This window comes from Martes martes, assembly GCF_963455335.1.
Source record: "Martes martes genome assembly, chromosome: 5".
Classification (NCBI taxonomy): Eukaryota; Metazoa; Chordata; class Mammalia; order Carnivora; family Mustelidae; genus Martes; species Martes martes.
Window position 1 is genome coordinate 140,328,885 of NC_137892.1, and position 15,541 is coordinate 140,344,425.

General features: G+C 36.0%; 1 protein-coding gene across 4 annotated transcripts in view; it reads left to right on the plus strand.

Annotated features, from left to right (window-relative positions):
* Positions 1 to 15,541, plus strand: part of ZFR (zinc finger RNA binding protein) — an 84,923-nt gene that overhangs the window by 27,583 nt on the left and 41,799 nt on the right. For all 4 annotated transcript variants that reach the window (XR_013966912.1, XR_013966913.1, XM_080805054.1 and 1 more), the window contains 6 exons: positions 430 to 648; positions 6,989 to 7,236; positions 10,224 to 10,415; positions 10,934 to 11,225; positions 13,347 to 13,540; positions 15,222 to 15,341. Coding sequence is in view for 2 of the 4 variants with exons in the window: in XM_080805054.1 (XP_080661180.1) it covers positions 430 to 648; positions 6,989 to 7,236; positions 10,224 to 10,415; positions 10,934 to 11,225; positions 13,347 to 13,540; positions 15,222 to 15,341 (1,265 nt within the window). In the remaining 2 variants the exon portion in view is untranslated. The remainder of the gene's footprint in view (positions 1 to 429; positions 649 to 6,988; positions 7,237 to 10,223; positions 10,416 to 10,933; positions 11,226 to 13,346; positions 13,541 to 15,221; positions 15,342 to 15,541) is intronic.

Sequence of the window (15,541 nt, forward strand, 5' to 3'; positions counted from 1 at the left end):
TTTTACTGTGAATTGAAATCATATTTGAGGCTCTTTATTCTGTTCACAATATTATGCATAACCCTCAAGTTAAACTAACTGACTCAATACACACACACACACACACACACACACACACACACCCCTTTACCTAAAAACTTTATTAGTACCTGTTTTAAGTAGTACTGCTATTTCAGTTAGTTGTAAATTTGGACAAAAATGCCATTTTGGAAATACATGGAAAGCACCTGGGAAGGGGTGATAAATGAATTTATGTAAAGTTTATATTTTACTCAGTTGGTAATAAAAATTTCAAATCTTTGCCAGGAAGAAATTGCTAGCATCAGATTTATAGTTGGTGTTTATACTTTTTCTAATTTTCAAGAATATTGGTACAATAACTGTTGAGGTTCACCTTTCTCATTTTCTGAAATCTCTTTGCCATTTTAGCCCCCAAAGCGGGTTATAGCCAAGGTGCAACGCAGTATACACAAGCCCAGCAAACTCGACAAGTGACAGCCATAAAACCAGCCACACCAAGTCCAGCTACCACTACTTTCTCCATTTATCCTGTATCTTCCACCGTACAGCCAGTAGCAGCTGCTGCTACTGTGGTGCCATCCTATACCCAGAGTGCTACTTACAGTACCACGGCAGTTACTTATTCTGGTAAGATGGATGAACTGTGTTTAAATGAGTAAACAAAATTTAGAAACTATCTTGATGTTCTGTGGAATAATCTTAGTCCCAGTAGCAAGAATTGAATTAAGTGATAGGTGTCGATATATACGTATAATGTCACAAATGGACCATAATAAGTTCTGTTTGGGGGCTTTTTGTTTTTTTAAACCAGGAGATAATTAACAACGTAAAATTCTCTTTGGGCATTTGAAAGCCAGCCATGAGTCCTGGCCTAGCATTGCAGTGAGAAAAAATAACACCTAGTATTTTACAGGGTCATTTTTTTTTCTGACTTTTCCAAATGAATTTGAAAATTTAAGGTTAACATTCAGGGACTGACACTGACAAATTTTATTGTTTATTTCAGCCACCAGGAAACTATTTATTATCAGGAATAAATCTTGAAAATATTGGGTAGCCTTTGTAAATATCCATAAGATTGTTATATAACATACGTCTCTTGGAAGGACAGAGTAGCTCTATTTTCTTAAATAATTATATGTTTATTTTATTAAGGAAAGTACTGTTTCCTTAAATAATCATTATATTAAGAGAAATATCACTAAAATCTTCGTATGTCCACTGTTTTTGCTAATTTCTAGCTAAGGTATTTTGCATTATTTCAGTGATTAAAATCACATGTTGCTTTTTTTTTGTAGACATGTAACCTTGTACTTCTGTATGGTTTATTTTGTTAAGCATTTTATTTATCTTTCTGTACCTTGTCTTGTTCTATGGAGGATTTAAGGCAGTATGGGCAGTTTTAGTTCTTGATATTTCGTCCAGTTTGGTTGTTAAAAGCCTACTACTGAATTAAAATTTGTTGTTGTTTTTCAGAGTTTGTTTGCTTTGAGAGAGTGTGCAGGCGTGTGTTTAAGCAGGGGAGGAGAGGGAGAGGGAAAGAGACCACACCCAGCACAGAGCCCAACATGGGACTTGATCCCATGACCCAGAGACAGCAGCCTAAGCCAAAATTACCTCACACGCTTAATGGACTGAGCCACCCAGGCGCCCTGTTTTTCAGAGATTTTTATTTCTTATCCTATGCTAAATTCTTGTGCTGGGTGCTAGGAATATGGAGATGAATTAGGCTGACCTGGAGTATTTAGGAACAAGTTTTTTGTGGCTGGAATCCAGGTTATATGGGGTAAATATGAAGAGATAAGGCTGGAAATGTCAGTGTGAAAAGCCTTGCAGGGTCTCTTATGGTGTCTATCTCTATCTTGAGGGCCAAAAGGGTGCCAAAAGGAGCAGTGGGGACAGATTTATAAGTTAAACCATGCAGAAATGAATTGGGAGTGAGGAGAGGTTATTATTCCTAGATCTGTCATTCAGGATTGACCAGATACAACTTTCTGGCCCTCTTTATCTCTGACTAATTTTTATTTATATCTGGTTAATCAGTTGTAACTCTAAGTGGAATAATTTCAGTGAGCTCTGACTGGACACCTTTTTTTTTTAAATGTCCACATTCAACAAAATAAGGAGTACAATAGTATCCTTTCCTGTTACTGCTTGTCTTACATGTTGTCCTGTCTTTTCTGTCTCTCTTCCTTTGTCTCAGTTGCTTGAATATATCTTAAACAGGATGAAGTTAATTATTTTTATTTACTGCTATAGTATGTGAGTAATAAATCATTTAAAACTAGAAACTATAGATAAAAAAGAAAACATTAAATCACAGGACATGTACCCCTAGATGCCAATTGTCATTAACATTTTGGTGCATGTCTTTCTCGTTTTCCTCATGGAAATATACATATGCAGTATATACTTTTTTTTTTAAATAAAAGTGAATTTGGCCAACACATACTATTTTGTTAATTGCTTTTTTCTGATTGTGAATGTTTGTGCATGTCACTAAGTATAGGATACATCATTCTTCTGATATATGTTTTTCCCCAACTTCCTGTTTTAGAGAACTTTAATTCTGCAGAAAATTCAAAAAAATAGTTTAAAGTCTGTATACCATTTACTTAGATTTACCTATTAATATTTTGTCATATTTGCTTTATCTCTTGAAACATTTCAAATGGGTCAGCATTATAAGTTGCAGATGACCTGGTGCTTTGCCTAGAATTCTTCAGCCTGTATTTCCTAAGAGTAAGAGTATTCTGTTACATAACCACATGCAAATATCATTAAAAGGAATTGAACATGAATTTATCTAATTTTTTTAGTTGTCCACAAGTGTTTTTTATGGCTGAGCTTTCTATGTTTGGTGTGTTTTTGTTTTGTTTTAAATTCAGGTTCTAAGCAAGGATTGTGGATTATACTTGGTTGTCATATCTTGTTAGTTTCAGTTTTCTTTAATGTAGAATAATCTCCAGTTTTTATCTTGTCTCTCCTGACCTTGACATTTTTTAAGAGTTCAGGCCAGTTGTCCTATAAAATCCACAATCCAGATTTATCTGCTTTCTTTATGCTTAGATTTTATCAGTTTTTTTGGTCAATAAAGCTACCTAAGTGAGCTTTAGCATTTCATCACATCAGGAGCACATAAGTAATGCTATAAATTCCTTATTGATGGCAGGTATAATCACTTATTAAAGTGGTGACTACCAGATCTCTCCATTTTAACGATACCTTTTCCCCTTTGTACTTATCCAAATAGTCTATGGGCCTGTTACCCAAACTACTTTTGACTATGGTGTTGGATCCTTTGAAAGTCTCTGAAATGAATCAAGTTCTATAATGATGGATATAAAATCTTTTTACATTGATTCTCAGCATTCTTCTCTAAGGAAGCGTCCCCTCTTTTTAGCATTACTATGGACTCACTATTTTTTGTTCAGTGTAGTATAATCCATTACTTTCATTTTTCTTTTTGAGGCACATGCTTTCTCAATTTTGGCCAATGAGATCCTTTTCAAACTGGCTCCTGAGCCTTTTGGACTTGGCATCATTAATTTTTGAGCACTTTTTCCTTTTTTTCTTCCACAGTAGGATATTACTGATACACTTCAAGCATTTCATGCCCAAGACTCACAGTCAGCCATTTCACAAAGGAGCTGTGGTTTCTAATATGGTACTTAGAAGTCAGAATCTACACATAGAAATACATAGTTTTTAATGGCTGCATAATATTTTATTGTTTGGTTGTACTATATAGATTTTAAAGTTTCTTTCTTGGGATATTAAGTTTCATATTAGGGAAAAACTAGAAACAACAGTGGGTAAAATAATCCTTGTATGAAAAGATTTGTAAATTTGCCAGTTGTTTAAATTCCTGGAAATTGCCGGTATGTCAAAGAGTATGCACTTTTTTTTTAAAAAAGTGATACACGGTATGAAATTGCCATCCAAAAAAAATCATTGTTAGGACTTCTTAGTTCTGTATGTGCAATTTTGTATCAGCTACAATTTAGGTCAGCTGTTTTTTTAATCTCATTAAAGTTTAGTTCTAGAATCTCAGAACCTGCTAAATGGTGGCTTGTAACATGCTGAGTTTACTACTGAAATGGTATGTTTTTGTTTCTGATACTGTACATTGTATTTAAAAATAATATTTCAACTTAATTTGTAACTTACTAATTGATAAGGATTTTTTTTTAAGATTTTATATATTTATTTTTTTGAGAGAGAGAGAGCATGAGAGGAGGGACATCAGTGGGAGAAGCAGACTCCCTGTCGAGCAGAGAGCCCAATGTCGGACTCGATCCTGGGACTCTAGGATCATGACCTGACCGAAGACAATTGTTTAACCAGTTGAGCTACCCAGGCACCCCTAATTGATAAGGATTTTTAATAAAAGTACTTTTTTTCCCCTAGAGGTCAGGGAGAGGGAGAGAGAATCCGAAGCAGGCTCCATGCCCAGCACGTAGCCCAACATGGGGCTCAATGTCACAACCCTGAGATCATGACCTGAGTCTAAATCAAGAGTCGGATGCTAACTGACTGAGTCACCCAGGCGCTCCTAATAAAAGTACTTTTTAAGTGAAAATGTTTTAGCCCTCAGAAATTGAGCTTTTATTTAGAGATGCAACCTTATATTTACTTTCCAGTAGTGCTTTTACAAGAAATGTACATTTGTTTGCCAGTAGTCATAGGAGATTATGTAGTAAGCTATATAGTTAAACTTACCTTTTATTAGTTTTAGACTACAGATATGCAAATGAAGATTAGTTTGTAACTATTAAGCTTAGCCTGGTGATTTTTATGGTTTAAATAACTCAGTGTTTAAAACACCTCACAGGGGTGCCTGGGTGGCTCAGTGGGTTAAGCCGCTGCCTTCGGCTCAGGTCATGATCTCAGGGTCCTGGGATTGAGCCCCGCATCGGGCTCTCTGCACAGTGGGGAGTTGCGTCCCCCCTCTCTCTTCCTGCCTCTCTGCCTACTTGTGATCACTCTCTCTATCAAATAAATAAATAAAATCTTTTTTTGAAAAAAGCACCTCACAGTCTCTTAGCCTGTTTTCTCATCTGTCAAGTAAGGATAATAATACTTGTCTTATAGATCTGTTTTGAGACTTCACTGTGTCTGGAACACTGCCCCGCATACTGTGGATTTTCAATTAAAAAAAAGCTGAAAGTCCTGGTCATCCTGCATTGTAGGATGCTATTGCCCTTATGCTACTTTTTATCTTCTTGATACATTAATTCATGAGGTTACATTTAAGTGGTATTTTTACAGTTTCTGTACACAACAGCTAGTCATTTGGAAAATATCTTTAAAAATTTTCATATGAAAATCATGGTCCTAGCCAGTTAAAATTTAAAAATAGCTTTGTTGGTTTTAACTAGACAATTTATGGTGCTTTAGAAGTGAAATTTAAACTGCATATTTCTGCCTATCACTTTGAAGACATTTGGTCTTCTGTCACATTTTTAAGTACCATAGGACATTGGTAAGACTGGCCAGAAGAGTTTATTGATCTGTAGTTTCTCCTTTGATCAGTTATATCACTTGTTATCTGATTGTTTCTTATCTGATCATATGCTTATTATTAATATGCCTACCTGCTTCTTCATGTTTTTACTTTTAGATATTTTTTCTCATGATACTTTCTATCTTTATAAGCATTTATATAATTTAATAGCCTGACATTAAAGTCTAGGAAGGCTTTTCATGCAAATTACTTGATTGCACTGTTTTCTAGATATTTCCAGTTTCAGGTGCTTGTGATTCTCACTTACCACGCATCTTAAATCCTCACCTTTCCAATTCATGTTTTCATTCCTGTGTATGTAGATGCCTCAGAGCTAGTGGGTCATAAGTCTTGTCTTTTCAACATAGCAGTCTGCATTTGAGAGACCAAAAAGTTTAGTTTTCCTTAAGTAGTTCTTCTGTGCCATCTTGGCAACTAGGAATATTTTTCTTGAGCCTTACATGTCTTTGCTCCACTCAATTCCACTTCAGGAAAAAAAAAAAAAAGAGTCTTGCAGTGTGATAAATAGGGAGTCTACCAAATTTCCAGAGATCTCAGTTTAGAAAAGGGATAAGTTTTCTAGTTTTGAGATAGGCTTATAAGTAAAATCAGTAACTTTGTCAAATTTAAAACTTATATAGATTTTTAAGTCTATAAATCACTGAACATAAGCAACATGTATAAGTTATGTCTTATCAGTAACTAGCTTGTTATGCTTATTCATTAGAGACTTTTAACAATGGAAATGGATAGAATCCATTCAATTCAGCCAGAAAATACAGTGCTCTTTTTCTTTTGGAAAATGAGAACCAATGTATTTGGTTCCTAATTCCAAAATTTTTTGTCTGTTATCTTACATATTCATCTGAACTCCAGCTCCACATCACAGAATTCTGCTAAGGTTTCTTCACCTTGCTTCTCCAAAGTAGCTTCTGTCAACTCCTTGCTTTTATCAGTTGCACAACCCATCACTCAGTCACCGGGATTCAAAGTCTTTTTCTTTTCTTTTAAATCTTCTGTCCTCTCAGGCATCAAGCATATACTTTAATGAATTTCTTTTTTTCCTGTCTAATATCCTAGTTCAGACTCTCCCTCAAATTCAGCCCTTCCCAAATTGTACGCAGAGGAATTCTTTTTGGGGAAATACTAACAGATTCTGTAACCATGTACATTTTATCACTGTCGTATCCCACCAACTGGGAAGTTCCTCGAAGTCAAGGACCAAATCTTACACTCGTATATCTTTATAACACCTGACATGTGTTGAGTTAAAAATTTGTTGATTGACTTATATAAAAAGAGGGTAAATAAGATTTTTCCAGGTTTTGTGAGTTACTCATTTGTAAATATGCACATGTAAACCTGCCTTTACTAACAGAATTTATTGAATTTAAATTCAACGCATTTAACTTGGCCTATTGTAATTATGTAACATAATCTTTGTTTGATTTTATTTGTAAGGTACGTCTTATTCAGGTTATGAAGCAGCAGTGTATTCAGCTGCATCCTCCTACTACCAACAGCAGCAACAGCAACAGAAGCAGGCGGCAGCGGCGGCAGCAGCTGCTGCTGCAACAGCTGCCTGGACAGGGACCACCTTTACTAAAAAAGCACCATTCCAAAATAAACAACTGAAACCAAAACAGCCTCCCAAACCGCCCCAGATTCACTATTGTGATGTTTGTAAGATCAGCTGTGCTGGACCACAGGTACTTATGTTGTATGTTTTACCACGAGCCTTCAAGTTATTTTTGGTAGTCAAGTATGGTTGATATTCTAACACTCACAGAAAAGCTTTACATTTTCTTTCCTGTTAGCTTTTAGCTAACACATACACATATTTCACTAAACAGTCTTTTTTTAAGAAGTATTTGTATTGAGACATAAGAATTCTATTTAAAAAAAACTTTAGAAATGATTATGTTAATGAAAACGGGCAAATTATTTTACTTTTTTCATGAAAGATACTTTGCCCCTTAAATAAAACTTTAACTTAAAAGTTTTAATTTTAAATTAATTAGGGTTGGGGATAAGATTGACTTATTTCTTTTAATGGTCACAGCTTGCTCTATAAAGCCTTTATACAAAATTCTTCAACTTAACACAGTTGGCTTTTGATCTCCTTAGCTCTTGTTCGAGGTCCATGAGTATATGAATAGAATGTTGTAGCTGAGAAAGGATGACCATAGAGATAATTCAGTTTTATATACTTGAATTAAAGATGAGAGGACTTTGTCAAGTGTGTTATTTTTTGGGAGCATGTAAATAGCAGAAGAAAATTGTCTTTCTGTAGTTTTGAAAGTCCTTAAAATAAGTTCTTTTAACAATCTGTAGTTTGCAGGATGACTTTTTTTTTTTTTATTTGCAGGATAACATTTCTAATAAGGCTAAACTTTTGTATATGCTTTATAGAATGTTACTTATTTCTGTGTAATTTCCTTTGTGAAGGAATAGAAACTTTGGGAATAAGAAAGATGTGGGGAAGTGTCTTCTTCAAAAATATCAACTAATGAAGCATGTAAAATATTTATTCCCTTTTTTCCCCAGGTTTTGTTTTTTTTTTCCTGATTGTTATACCTTAAAATGTGATTTCGGCGTGAGTGTTTATAAAGTCTAATTTGTTGAACCCTTATCCTGATGTTATTTGTTAATTTCTTAAAGAGTGTCTTTTTATATAAGAATTGACAAGCAGTTTGGAAGATAAAAGGCATATTATTGTAAAGGAACAGTCTTTGCCTCTGTAGTAGGTTCTTTCAGTTATACTGTCTCTGCCCCACGTATGTACATTCTTCTTAATTTACTAGATTAGTTGTATCTACTTCTTAGTACTGAATTTTTAGATTATTTTCAATTACCAGCATTCCCTGAGTTACACAAATTAGGCAATAGTTATGGAATATTTAATATATGTGACTAGTTATATAAAACCTTGTTTCTCCCTATTTTGAGTGTGATAGGAAATCGTTTCATTGTGATTACATGGTGGGGGGAGAGGGAGGAGGTAGGGAATGTTGGCAGGGACCCAGGATTAAACATGGAAGGAGTATATCCTATTCTGCAATGACTGTTGAGAGGGGATGATGCCGTGAGTGGCAGATGAAGGCCTAAGGACGTGTTGAGGATCTGGTACCCATATATAATGATAGAACATGGGTCTAGGATCATAGGTAAAAAGTAGCATTTAGAATGATAACTATAAAGCTGAACATCAGTTTGGAGTGCCTAGCTCTTTACGAAAGAATAAGCCAGGGACACTTCTGCAAGTCAGAGGCAGTGCCTTAAGGGGCTAATGAGAAAAGCATTATAAGTTAGAACCTAGGTCTGGACATGAGGAGGGAGAGTAAGATTCAGGTTTAAGGTTCCCAGACCTGGCTCTGCCACTGTGTGGCTTTGGACAAGTTGGAGACCTTCATTTCTTTGGGCTTTTGTTTCGTCACTTATTAAGGACTTGCCCTAAATAATTGAGGCTCAGACTACTTCATGGAGCCACTTCAGGCCACTGCAGATAATGAGAGGAGAATCAGATGACTGGGTCTTAGGTCTCCTTCTTTGTTTCAAAAGCAGAGCAACTTCCCCTACTTCTGCATAAGATTTCATTTGGAGAAAGGATTCTCTTGTTTAAAAATTAGAAAATCATTGTTTTAGGTAATCTCTAAAGTTCCATCCAGCTCTGAAATTCTGTGATGAATATACAGTTTTATGCTAATGATACATCTGTCTTAAGAACAATTTTAAAAATAAAACACGGAAGAGGAACTATTTGGCCCCACTCAAGGAAAAAGAAACAGCAGTCCTTATTAACCTCCTCATTTTAATAAATCTGCTACCTTTTAGAGCTGATTCCAGAACAGTTGTTTTTTGTGTGTTTTTTTGTTTTGTTTTGTTTTGTTTTGTTTTGTTTTTTGCTAAGGATTTTATTTATCTATTTGACAGAGAGCGAGCACACAAGCAGGAAGAGCAGGAGGGAGAGGGAGAAGGAGGCTCCCCTCTGAGCAGAGAGCCCAACCTGGGCTCAGTTTCAGGACCCTGGGATCATGACCTGAGCCGAAGGCAGACACTTAAGTGACTGAGCCACTCAGGCATCCCCAGATAGTTTTTAATATAGTTTCACTATTTTATTGGCTAGTATCACAATAATACTGTTTTTCCTTGCAAATATATGTAATTTTGGCTGTTACGTATTTTAAATAAGCTTTTGTTTAGGATGGTATGGGTTCTATATGAAAACACATTCTGAGTTAGAAAAGTTAGTTTTATAAATAAACATACCTGTTCATAAAATGTTTTGTTACCATTCAGTAACTTTTTTTTTTCATGATATAGATACATTCCTCTCTCCTCTTAATTCTGCAATTAAATAGTTAGTGGAATGGTCACTCTGTCCATCATTATACATAAGCAATAGAAGATTCAAATTCTTAAAACTGGGTGTGGTTACCTTATATTGTTAATATGGCTATGTATGAAAGTCCTTTGCAAATCAAAGTGTTGGATAAGTGTATTCTCGGTAAGCAAAGTACAGAGAACTACAGATACATCACATCTATAGGGAATCTCACATGGTCTTGTTCAGTCGCTTTTACAGTTGTTTAGCCCGCATTATTAAATGAGTACTAGAGATTTGAGAATTGAATAATTTCAAATGATATAGATAGAAAATTAGCAAAGCAACATTTATCCTTTTTGTTTGAAACAGACTTACAAAGAACATTTAGAAGGACAGAAACATAAAAAAAAAGAAGCCGCATTGAAAGCCTCACAGAATACCAGCAGCAGCAACAACTCTACTCGTGGGACTCAGAATCAGTTACGTTGTGAGCTCTGTGATGTGTCTTGTACAGGAGCAGATGCATATGCTGCCCACATTCGTGGTGCTAAGCATCAGAAAGTAGGTGTTTTTTCCCACACACCCTTATGTCTTACTCCTTTTTCTTTTACTTTTTCAATGGAGGGTTTAAATATAGGTGGCTTTAAAACTTGAAAACTTTGAGTGGATTATAGGCCTTGTTTATATGCTGATACACATAAAGGTAACATCAAATAGTCATTGCTTAAAGAGGGAAAGATTGGAGATTTTTCCTTTGAATTAAACTAGATCATTTATTTTTCCAGTTGGAAATTTGTTGTATGATTATTTTCCTCTTGTCATGCTCAGAGCATCCAAGGGTATTCACAGAGTTCTCAAAAAAGGACTGGATTTTGTTTAGTTTATGTTGTTTAAAGCAGAGAATGTGTGTGTGTGTGTGTGTGTGTGTGTGTGTGTGTGTGTGTGTGTATTTTTAGGGTTTTTATTTAAAATGATAAATACCCATTTCCTTGATTTCTAAAGAAAAAATAAACTCTTTTAGAAAAAGTTAAAAATCAATGCTTTTTGAGTTTCCTCACAAATGTGCTTTTATTTTGTAGGTGGTTAAATTACACACAAAACTTGGTAAACCCATTCCTTCAACAGAACCAAACGTTGTTAGCCAAGCTACTTCTTCAACAGCTGTGTCTGCTTCAAAACCGACTGCCTCTCCCTCAAGCATTGCAGCAAGCAATTGTACTGTGAATACATCATCAATTGCAACTTCTTCAGTGAAAGGTCTTACAACTACAGGAAACTCATCTCTTAATAGCACATCCAACACTAAAGTATCAGCGGTGCCTACAAATATGGCTGCCAAGAAAACATCTACACCCAAAATAAACTTTGTTGGCAAGTACTGAAGATTCTGTGTTCCTCCTAACTGTCAAAGTGATGTTTCTCCTCCATTCCAGGCCTAACCCTTCTGTTTTATGCTCTTGTACCCAACCCCCTTCTTCTCTGGGGTCTTATCACATACCTGCTTTTTTCTCTTGAATTTTTAATCAGTCCTCCATCTTCTGATGGTTTCTTCCTTTGGTTTACCTGTGTCTTCCATAGTCTTTAAAAAAAAAAAAAAAAGTCTTTAAAAAAGAGAAATTAAAGAACAAAAAGTAAAAAACCCAGACATTTTCTCATTACTGTAATCCTCCCACACTGCAGCCTAATTCTTACTTTGTCTGCTTCTATACTTCCTATCCAGTCCTCAGTCTCTTCCACTGTTTGCACTCTACTCTTTTGAAACTGCTTTCAGAAGTCACCAAAGATCTAATTGCCAAATCCAGTGACCAGTTTTCAGTCTCACACTGGTGATTCCTCTGACATTTGACTCAGTTGACTGCTATCCCTTAGAGCTTAAAGTCTCTTTTCTGTGTCTACGTACCCCATTCTCAGGTGTCTCTGTTGGGTCTCCTGCCTTCATGTTCATTAAATGGTGGTGCTCCTAAAATTCTGATTCTAGTTCTCATCTCACTCTTCTCACCCAGTATTCACAAGTGGTCTCATTCATTCCAGTATGCAGTAACTTTAAAATCTCTTGGGCAAACTCAAAACTCCCACCTTTTCAAGCTATGTTGTAGGAATTACCTGGTTATTATCTATATGGGTTTCTGTGGGCATCCAGTGTCTCATTCGGTCACAAGAATGTCATGAAATAATCTCTTCAAATTGCTGCTTTTTTCATATGGAAAATTTTACTGACATTATTTCTACTTGTTCACTGTCTCCTTTGGTTGTTTACTTAGTCCTTTTGTTTCTGTTATTATAGTATTTCTACAAAAAGATGTGTTTTTCTTCATAGCTACTGCCTTGTTTTAGGCCTTCAAAGTCTCTTCCTCAGAGCTTTGATTTATACCACATCCAGTCTCTCCAGGCTTATCAAAGTCATTTTGTTAAAATACATGTCAAATTGTTCTAGTCTCCTGCTTAAAAATTTTTCAGTGGCCTTCTCCTTGCATGTAGGAAAAAACTATGTTCCTTAATTATCCATCTGAGGCCTTCATAGTCTGAATGTGTCATCACATCTGCCTGCATAGTAATTGATGATGATGTCTTCCTTAAATTTACCATAGTCTTTTAGACTTCATATTGTTGTGTATGGTATTCTATTTAGACATCATTCTCTTCCTTCTACTGGGCCAAATTCATACTTAATTACTCTTCTTTTAAAGCCCAGCTCAAGGGGAACCTGGGTGGCTCAGTGGGTTAAGGCCTCTGCCTTTGGCTCAGGTTATGATCCCGGGGTCCTGGGATCGAGCCCCGCTTCGGGCTCTCTGCTCAGCAGGGAGCCTGCTTCTCTGCCTACTTGTGATCTCTGTCTGTCAAATAAATAAATAAAATCTTAAAAAAAAAAAAAAGCCCAGCTCAAGTGACACACCCTTAGTGAAGCTTTTGCTAACTGGATCATGTTAGAGGGTAAAGGTCCGTGGGCTTTTTTGTTTGTTTTGTTTTGTTTTGGTGGGGGTGGTTTTTGGTTTTTGTTTGTTTTTTTTTTTTTTAAGCATTCCCACCTCACTGTGTTCTTACTTACTATAGCACTTAGCACAGTATTTATTTGTATCTTCCCTTAAATTGTTGGTACCTCAAAAGCAGCTACATTATCTAATTCTTTTATAATCAGGGCTGGGTGATATCCTATCACCTGCTTGGGAGGGAACTAGGGATACAAATATGAATTGTGCTTAGACCCTATCTTTTTAGGTACTTGCTGTCCCCTTTTAGGTATTTGCTGTTACGAGAGTCTTGGTGGGGACAGGTTCATTGGTTGTTGGAGAAGGGAAAAATCCAGGTATCTATTTCATTAACAGGAGAAAAAGGCCAAGTGGTTGATGTGTTCTTCAAAATTCTGATGTATGTCAACCAGGAGTTGGACTAATGGTGAAAAAAATAGAACTTTATCTGAAATTTCTTTTGTATCAGATTATACATTTACAAAAGAAAAATGAAAATTACTATAATTCTTTTATGCTCCTCTAGGTGGGAATAAGCTGCAATCAACAGGAAATAAAACCGAAGACTTAAAAGGAACCGAATGTGTTAAAAGCACTCCTGTCGCCTCTGTACAGATTCCAGAAGTAAAGCCAGACACCGTCTCAGAACCAGTCACACCTGCATCTCTTGCTGCTTTGCAGAGTGATGTGCAGCCAGTGGGCCATGATTATGTGGAGGAGGTATTGACTTGAGAATACCATCACTGTGAGATTAGTATAGGAAAGTAGTGTGTCACTTTGTTGGTGCCTGGGTGGCTCAGTTGATTAAGTGTCCGATTCGGTTTGAGCTCAGGTCCTGATCTCAGGGTTGTGAGATTGAGCCCCATGTTAGGCTCTGTGCTGGGCATGGAGCTTGCTTAAGATTCTCTCCCTCTGCACCACCAACTCCCCCCCCCCCCCCCGCCCAAAGTGTCATTTTGTTGCAGGAATGCTTTATGTGTAAAATTAGATTTAGGTTACTTATAAAGGAATATCACAGGTATCTATGCCCTTGGGGCGCCTGGATGGTGGTCGGTTGAGCGACTGACTTTTGGTTTTGGCTCAGGTCGTGAGATTAAGCCCCATGGTGGTCTCCACATTCAGCAGGGAGTTCACTTTTAGATCCTCTCCCTCTGCCCCTCCACCCTCAAATAAATAAATTTTTTGATCTTTAAGCATGCCTAAGTGACATCATAATTTTTTTTTTAACTTTATTCCTACCAACACCATCACTGTGTTGTAAGATAACTTTCTATTTGTTTGGTAGGCATTCTTGTATCCTTCAAGTATCTTGCATATAAGAGTAAAAAAAAAAAATTGTGAGCCATAAAATAATAACAAAGAGCATTTCTTTCTGGACAATCATGTAGTTTCGTGTATAAAATTAAAGTTGCTGAGTTATCAGATCTTGTTTATTTGATTTGTCAAGCTGATTAGAAATCTTCCTGTTTTATAGGTAAACTCAGTAAATTGAGGAATGAGGGAACATTGGAGGGGCCTAATAGATACTTGCTATTAGCAAAAAGCCCAACATAGAGTGGTATAGCACTGCTCTTTACTTTCACTGTATTGTAGAACATATGTAAGTTCTCTGAGCTTCAGTGTCCTGATCTGTAAAACTTGGATATTTCCAAAGTTGTGAAGATTAAATAACAGTACCTAGAATAGTACCTAGCATATTGTAGATTTTTGTTAAATAGTTCTTCATTTTTTCTCTCCCATCAAGAAAAATTATATACTATGTTGTCTTTGCCAGGTAGAAAAGTGGGTTAATATAGTTTATAAGTAGTTCACAATTTAAAAATGTCCGATCTTAAGAGAGTAAGGTTTGGTTATCTAAAGAAATGTATATGGCCAGGACACCTTAATCTTTAATGATATTTGTCAACTAAGTAATCCAAAACTTCAGAGAATTGGATTCAGAGCCAGTCTTTAAAGCTTCCACAAATAATTTGAACCTAGTATCCATTACAGACATGTTAATAACCCTATACTTCTCTTCCTAACTGGTTGTGCATTTGGAAAAAAATTGACCTTGATTTTCCATAAAGTTACATATATAAATCTTAAGCTTTGTAGAAACTTGTATGCCAAAATAATGTCTTTAATTCTCTTATTTCCATCTCCAAGAGCAGTAACTAGCCAGTAGCAGTTGTTCACTATTTATTAGAGAATTTATTAGAGAATTATCATCCAATTGCATTTAAATCTAAATGTTTACACATAGATAAAGGTATTGAAATTAAAGTTAATATCAAAAGCAAATACATGCAAATTTAATTGTTTACATATGTTCATCACAGAATCTGTGAGGGTTTGTGAATGAAGTCTTCAACTATAGTATTTTGTTAATGATTCTTGAATTCTTTTTTCCCATGTCAAGGTACGAAATGATGAGGGAAAAGTAATTCGATTCCATTGTAAATTATGCGAGTGCAGTTTTAATGATCCCAATGCTAAGGAGATGCACTTAAAAGGGCGAAGACACAGACTTCAATATAAAGTGAGTAAAATTTCAACTGTCAGGCAGTTCAGTCAGTTAAATGTTTAATTCTTGATTTCAGCTTAGGTCATGATCTCAGAGTCTCGATCCCTCTGCCCCTCCCCCTCTTGAAAAAATTTTCAGGAGCACCTGGGTGGCTCAGTCCGTTAAGCAGCTGTCTTCAGTTCAGGTCATGATCTCAGGGTCCTGCGAGCCCTACA